The 8355-nt window shown below is 41.6% G+C and overlaps 1 protein-coding gene across 2 annotated transcripts; it reads right to left on the bottom strand.

Moving 5' to 3' along the window:
- Positions 1-1321: 1321 nt before the first annotated feature.
- On the bottom strand, positions 1322-7250 carry LOC109878778 (NACHT, LRR and PYD domains-containing protein 1b allele 3-like). Of its 2 annotated transcripts, XM_031820612.1 has the most exons (8): positions 7207-7250; positions 5065-5129; positions 4718-4932; positions 4273-4529; positions 3991-4119; positions 3707-3839; positions 3592-3621; positions 1322-1927 (listed from the first exon to the last, which is right to left on the bottom strand). In XM_031820612.1, exons 2-8 carry the CDS (start codon positions 5070-5072, stop codon positions 1593-1595), a joined length of 1107 nt encoding a protein of 368 aa, XP_031676472.1. In that variant the 5' UTR covers positions 5073-5129; positions 7207-7250; the 3' UTR covers positions 1322-1592. The 2 variants fall into 2 exon arrangements, with proteins under 2 accessions (XP_031676472.1, XP_031676471.1); XM_031820611.1 differs by lacking the exon at positions 7207-7250 and having other exon boundaries at positions 5065-5200.
- Between the last annotated feature and the right edge of the window lie 1105 nt (positions 7251-8355).

The following is an 8355-nucleotide window of genomic DNA, read 5'->3' as shown; positions in this document are numbered from 1 at the left end:
CCCGCCTACCAGACACCCGCCCTTCATCCACACACTATTTCATGACCCTAAACACACAGATTTAACCGTGGGGACTGCAGATGAGACCCACACATCACCAGTTGGTACCCCAACACTGTTACTATCCATTAGGTTGGTACCCCAACACTGTTACTATCCATTCTACCATTAGAATGATACCCCAACACTGTTACTATCCATTCTACCATTAGAATGATACCCCAACACTGTTACTATCCATTCTACCATTAGAATGATACCCCAACACTGTTACTATCCATTCTACCATTAGAATGATACCCCAACACTGTTACTATCCATTCTACCATTAGAATGATACCCCAACACTGTTACTATCCATTCTACCATTATGTTGGTACCCCAACACTGTTACTATCCATTATACCATTAGGTTGATACCCCAACACTGTTACTATCCATTCTACCATTAGGTTGGTACCCCAACACTGTTACTATCCATTCTACCATTAGGTTGGTACCCCAACACTGTTACTATCCATTCTACCATTAGAATGATACCCCAACACAGTTACTATCCATTAGGTTGCTACCCCAACACTGTTACTATCCATTCTACCATTAGAATGATACCCCAACACTGTTACTATCCATTCTACCATTAGAATGATACCCCCACACTGTTACTATCCATTCTACCATTAGGTTGGTACCCCAACACTGTTACTATCCATTCTACCATTAGGTTGGTACCCCAACACTGTTACTATCCATTCTACCATTAAAATGATACCCCAACACTGTTACTATCCATTCTACCATTAGAATGATACCCCCACACTGTTACTATCCATTCTACCATTAGGTTGGTAACCCAACACTGTTACTATCCATTCTACCATTAGGTTGGTACCCCAACACTGTTACTATCCATTCTACCATTAGGTTGGTACCCCAACACTGTTACTATCCATTCTACCATTAGAATGATACCCCAACACTGTTACTATCCATTAGGTTGCTACCCCAACACTGTTACCATCCATTCTACCATTAGAATGATACCCCAACACTGTTACTATCCATTCTACCATTAGAATGATACCCCCACACTGTTACTATCCATTCTACCATTAGGTTGGTAACCCAACACTGTTACTATCCATTCTACCATTAGGTTGGTACCCCAACACTGTTACTATCCATTCTACCATTAGGTTGGTACCCCAACACTGTTACTATCCATTCTACCATTAGGTTGGTACCCCAACACTGTTACTATCCATTCTACCATTAAAATGATACCCCAACACTGTTACTATCCATTCTACCATTAAAATGATACCCCAACACTGTTACTATCCATTCTACCATTAGGTTGGTACCCCAACACTGTTACTATCCATTCTACCATTAGGTTGGTACCCCAACAGTGTTACTATCCATTCTACCATTAGGTTGGTACCTCAACACTGTTACTATCCATTCTACCATTAGGTTGGTACCCCAACACTGTTACTATCCATTCTACCATTAAAATGATACCCCAACACTGTTACTATCCATTCTACCATTACAATGATACCCCAACACTGTTACTATCCATTCTACCATTAGGTTGGTACCCCAACACTGTTAATCTGAAGCATTGACCAAAGATAGGGGTCAATCTCCCGAAGAAGGTTGATCATCCTGGAACACGACTCAGTTCCTTTTCTCAACACCATGTCGATGATGTCACGTGCCTTCTCTGCCCTCTCAGCGATCACCTTCACTGACTCCATTTCCTCCTGGTTGATGACTGTGTGTTGCAGGAGTCCGTCCAGCAGTTCATTCAGGACAGGTCTTGACACTCGTTTCACAAACTCTGTCCGTACAGAACGCAGCTGCAGTTTTGTAGAACCAGTCAGACTTCTCTCAGGCGGACGCCCTGCCCCCAACACAGCACCTGAGAGAGTCAGGTTACAAAATAACTACATTTGTACATTTACATTTTAGTCATTTAGAAGCAGACTCCTAAAATAAAAGTTTTGAGAAAACAACGACCTAAACATACCACATATTCACATTTAGGGACGGTTTCACAGACATAAAAAAACAGACTGGGGCATTCAGAACCAGGCTAATCTACATCACGTCCTGGAGGAGATGTCATTGGGGCATTCAGAACCAGGCTAATCTCCATCAAGTCCTGGAGGAGATGTAATTGGGGCATTCAGAATCAGGCTAATCTACATCAAGTCCTGGAGGAGATGTCATTGGGGCATTCAGAACCAGGCTAATCTACATCAAGTCCTGGAGGAGATGTCATTGTTCTTGAAGACAGTATTTTATAATCAGGACTAGTTCAGGTCCTACAGTAAACCATGTTGACTGGCCCGCAAGTCATTGGTTTGTACATGGCATTCGGAAAGTATGACTTGGTCCACATTTTGTTACGTTACAGCCTTTTTCTAAAATCAATCTACACACAACATGAATCTTGTTTCCATTGATCATCCTTGAGATGTTTCTACATTTGAAGATCCCCAAGAACACAGTGGTAGCCATCATTCTTAAATGGAAGAAGTTTGAAACCAACAAGACTCTTCCTAGAGCTGGCCGCCCGGCCAAACTGAGCAGTTTGGATAGAAGGTGATCAAGAACCCAATGGTCACTCTGACAGAGCTCCAGAGTTCCTCTGTGGAGATGAGAGAACCTTCCATAAGGACAACTATCTCTGCAGCACTCCACCAATCAGGCCTTTATGTCAGAGTGACCAGACGGAAGCCACTCCTCAGTAAAAGACACATGACAGCCTGCCTGGAGATTGACAAAAGGCATGATAAGACTCTCAGACCACGAGAAACAAGATTATCTGGGTATGATGAAACCAAGATTGAACTCTTTGGCCTGAATGCCAAGCTTCACATCTGGAAGAAACCGGTCACCATCCCTACAGTGAAGCATGGAGGTGGCAGAGTCTGTACGGTGAAGCATGGAGGTGGCAGCATCATACTGTGGGGATGTTTTCAGTGACAACGACTGGGGGACAAGTTAGGATCAAGGGAAAGATGAACGGAGTAAAGTACAGAGATCCTTGATGAAAACCTGCTCCAGAGCGCTCAGGACCTCAGACTGAGGCAAAGGTTCACCTTCCAACAGGACAACATCCCTAAGCGCACAGTCAAGAAAGCACAGGAGTGGATTGGGGACAAGTCTCTGAATGTCCATGAGAGGCCCAGCCAGAGTCCGGACTTGAACCCGATCTAACATCTCTGGAGAGACCTTAAAATAGCTGTGCAGCAACACTCCCCATCCAACCTGACAGCGCTTGAAAGGATATGCAGAGAAGAATGGGAGAAACTCTGTGCTGAGTAAAGGTTCTGAATACTTATGTAAATGTGATATCTGTTTTTGCTTTGTCATCATGGGGTATTGTGATGTCATTATGGGGTATTGTGATGTCATTATGAGGTATTGTGATGTCATTATGGGGTATTGTGTGTAGATTGATGAGGAAAGAAAACAATTGAATCCATTTTAGAACGAGGCTGTAACGTAAGAAAAAGTGGCAAAAGTCAAGGGGTCTGAATACTTTCTGAATGCACTGTAACTCTCATGTTAACTTACTTGTTGAACGGGTGTCAGAGATGTATTCATCTGAAAGATAAACAAAATTAGGTAATATCACTCTAAACAGCATCTGGTACTAAAGTACAAAGTGATGATTGACATAGGCTCCTACCTGTTGGTACTATTTCTTTCCACGCTGTCGTCTCATCATCACCAAATAATTCCATCGCAATGTCAATCCCTGTCATTTTCACAACCGCCCTGAAAAAGCTTGGTGTGGTGTCTCTATGTATGAGATGAATCCTCTGGAGGGAGAGAGAGAGAGACTGCTTTAGCAATGTGTTTTGTTTTCCATGCAAATAAAGGCATTTGAATTTAATTGAGAGAGGGAGAGATCAATGCATAGAAATGTGACTTAAATGTCAGATTCATGTTCTTAGTCAACTAAAACTGTACCGGTGGATTGATGGAGGTAGAACAGGGAATGTTCAGTCTGAAGGAACTCTTCAGTTTGAAAGACCGCTCTGGTCTTGTGTTGGGAAACCTTTTAGATCCTTGAAACTTTATTTCCTGTTGTTCCACAGCCTGCGAAACGAGGCACAAAATACCCAGCCAGTCAATGTATAGTCTGATTCAAACATGATTCAGAAAACAAGCAACACATCTTCATTTAATGAGTGTCAACATAACTAACCAGTGGTGCAGTTTAAGGTCATCTCTATAATAATGGTACCTCACCTGTATCTGGCCGGGGTCACTGGGAAACAGGTATAGGCGTGGAATTAGTTTATCCTTTATCACTGTCAGATAGAGCATCAGCTCACAGTGGACATCTACGTTCCAAGACAGTAATCTCAGTATCAGAGAGATAGCTGAGAACTTGGGATGGAGAATCTTAGCATGGAATCTGGTGACCTCATACACTTCCTCTAAAGACACTCCATGTTCCTCTACATGAAGAATCTTCATCTCATTCCTCAGGGAAGGGTTGGTCCCTGAACAACACAATACAAAGGAGACAGAAAGACAAATATTGTATTATTCATCCAACTAAAACACAAAGAATATGCAGTACCAGATCACAGTAAACTCAAACTCCCAGAATAGTTCATTCATTAATTCAGGAAGTGAAACTCAGTTACATGGAAATGTCTTTCTGAATACTATTTCTATATGGCTTTACCTAAACAGACAAAGTGTGGCAGATGAACTTCCTCCAGTTCACCTAACTCCATAGTGATGTCCAGCAATGGACCACCTTGTGTGTACTGCATGCCTTTCAGAAGTTGACTGTAGGGTTCCCAGTTCCTGAAGTGATACTTCAGAATGACATCTCTCTCACACAGCCAGCGGAGCCCAGACACTGTGCACTCATAACTCCCTTTGGGTGTCCTGTGCCTGAGGGCAACAACAAGATATGGTAGAGAGGGTCAATGGTCAAATGGAGAGGTTGGATTAGAAGACTATTCCCAAAGGTAATGGGGAAATACACTAGCAGGTGGAATGAAATGTTACAAGTAGTTATTTTACCTGAACATTGTCACTCCCTGGACAGTGGAAGTCAAGGGTTCAATCTGAAGCCAGTGTGTGGAGTCCTGAACAAGGACAAGCATGTCAGTAATACATATGGGGCCTGTTTCCTGGACACAAATTGAGTCTAGTGCTGGACTAAAAATCAATGGAAGTTTCAATAGAAAGTTCTTTAACTTCTTGAAGCTATGGGGGCGCTATTTCATTATTGGATTGCATTAAGCCTAGCATTCAGCCGGCAACATTTTCACAAAAACCAGAAAAGCATTCAAATAAAATCATTTACCTTTGAAGAACTTCGGATGTTTTCAATGAGGTGACTCTCAGTTAGATAGCAAATGTTCAGATTTTACAAAAAGATTATCTGTGTTGACAAATCGCTCCGTTTTCTTCATCACGTTTGGGTAAGAAAAAAAATGAAAATTAAGTCAATTAAGTCATTAAAACGCAAAGTTTTTTCCAAATTAACTCCATAATATCGACAGAAACATGGCAAACGATGTTTAGAATCAATCCTCAAGGTGTTTTTCACATATCTCTCGATGATAAATCCTTCGTGGCAGTTGACTTTCTCTTCTGAAGAAATGGAACACGCGTGGACCTAGAGATTACGCAATAATTTCGACACAGGACACCGGGCGGACACCTGGTAAATGTAGTCTCTTATGGTCAATCTTCCAATGATATGCCTACAAATCAGTCACAATGCTGCAGACACCTTGGAGAAACGACAGAAAGGGCAGGCTCATTCCTGGCGCATTCACAGCCATATAAGGAGACATTGGAACACAGCGCCTTCAGATTCTGGGGCATTTCCTGTATGAAACTTCATCTTGGTTTCACTTGTAGCATTAGTTCTGGGGCACTCACAGATAATATCTTATCAGTTTTGGAAACGTCAGAGTTTTTTCTTTCCAAAGCTGTCAATTACATGCATAGTCGAGCATCTTTTCGTGACAAAAATATCTTGTTTAAAACGGGAACGTTTTTTATCCAAAAATTAAAAGAGCGCCCCCTATCTCGAAGAAGTTTTAAGGTCCAGGACTAGACTTAATCTGTGTCCGGGAAACTGGCCCATTAACCAAAGTAACTCATCAAATGTATTTATTCAATGTTACATGGAATGCTGGGGATTTATCAATTAAACTGTCCAATGATAAAATATGAAAACAGCTAAAATCCTGCATGACTACAAGCAGAACACAGGACTGTCTATATCCCAGTATGAATGGTTGGTCAGTACACACCTGGCTTTGAGACTGTGTTTATATTACTAAAGCAGAACACAGGACTGTCTATATCCCAGTATGAATGGTTGGTCACTACACACCTGGCTTTGAGACTGTGTTTATATTACTAAAGCAGAACACAGGACTGTCTCTATCCCAGGATGAATGGTTGGTCACTACACACCTGGCTTTGAGACTGTGTTTATATTACTAAAGCAGAACACAGGACTGTCTATATCCCAGTATGAATGGTTGGTCACTACACACCTGGCTTTGAGACTGTGTTTATATTACTAAAGCAGAACACAGGACTGTCTATATCCCAGTATGAATGGTTGGTCAGTACACACCTGGCTTTGAGACTGTGTTTATATTACTAAAGCAGAACACAGGACTGTCTATATCCCAGGATGAATGGTTGGTCAGTACACACCTGGCTTTGAGACTGTGTTTATATTACTAAAGCAGAACACAGGACTGTCTATATCCCAGTATGAATGGTTGGTCAGTACACACCTGGCTTTGAGACTGTGTTTATATTACTAAAGCAGAACACAGGACTGTCTATATCCCAGTATGAATGGTTGGTCACTACACACCTGGCTTTGAGACTGTGTTTATATTACTAAAGCAGAACACAGGACTGTCTCTATCCCAGTATGAATGGTTGGTCAGTACACACCTGGCTTTGAGACTGTGTTTATATTACTAAAGCAGAACACAGGACTGTCTCTATCCCAGTATGAATGGTTGGTCAGTACACACCTGGCTTTGAGACTGTGTTTATATTACTAAAGCAGAACACAGGACTGTCTCTATCCCAGTATGAATGGTTGGTCAGTACACACCTGGCCTTGAGACTGTGCCTGACTCCTGCAGGTATGTAAAAGTAATAATTGACATTATGACTTACCTCAACATGGTCACAAGTCTTACAGCTCTGAGGAATCCCTGAAGTCAAAATTAGTTTTTATTTATTATTTTTTATTTTGTTATTTTTATATTATATTTATATTATTATATTTAAAACGGAATAATAATAATAGTAATAATAATAATTTAAAAAATCAAAAATTAAAAATTGACAATGTAATAATTAATTAATAATTATTAAATAGACTTGTAATAAAAATTAATATAACTTATATAATATATAATGTTTTGTAGGTGTTGGGGTCTGATTTCTGGTAGATTCTAGGATGAGAGCTTAAAGGTAGAGTCAGCTAAATGATGTTGTACGAGCAGCACCACAGATATTGTAATGAGCAAGATGCCCGACTTCTCTCTCACACAGTCACTCACTCACACACAGTATCTGCCCAGGTGCAAGGGTTCTCTTCACTCTCTTACAGAGTGTTAGTCACGGGACCAAAACAACATAGAAGTTTAGCCTTGCTCTCCAACACTCTTAGTTGTTGTAGAAATTGACCCACTCTGCTGTTTACGTTGTGCATTTATGTTGTATCGCTGACTCTACCTTTAAGTTTGTTTTGACCAAATAGATCATGATTGTGTTCCTTGTCTGGGACTCAAGTATAATGAATGCTTTTTATCGAACTTTGATTTAAAACTATTTTGAGTTAAAAATAATTAAAAATAATTATCATTTAACACTCACATGTCTCAGGTCCAGGCTTGATCCAACACTCTCCACCATGGTCGCTGGTGTCCTCAGGTCCAGGCTTGATCCAACTCTCTCCACCATGGTCTCTGGTGTCCTCAGGTCCAGGCTTGATCCAACTCTCTCCACCATGGTCTCTGGTGTCCTCAGGTCCAGGCTTGATCCAACTCTCTCCACCATGGTCTCTGGTGTCCTCAGGTCCAGGCTTGATCCAACTCTCTCCACCATGGTCTCTGGTGTCCTCAGGTCCAGGCTTGATCCAACACTCTCCACCATGGTCTCTGGTGTCCTCAGGTCCAGGCTTGATCCAACACTCTCCACCATGGTCTCTGGTGTCCTCAGGTCCAGGCTTGATCCAACACTCTCCACCATGGTCTCTGGTGTCCTCAGGTCCAGGATTGATCCAACACTCTCCACCATGGTCTCTGGTGTCCTCAGGTC

The sequence above is a fragment of the Oncorhynchus kisutch genome, unplaced genomic scaffold (genome assembly GCF_002021735.2).
Source record: "Oncorhynchus kisutch isolate 150728-3 unplaced genomic scaffold, Okis_V2 scaffold3549, whole genome shotgun sequence".
NCBI lineage: Eukaryota > Metazoa > Chordata > Actinopteri > Salmoniformes > Salmonidae > Oncorhynchus > Oncorhynchus kisutch.
Note: the sequence above shows the minus strand (reverse complement) of the source record. Positions and strands in the feature narration are given on the sequence as shown.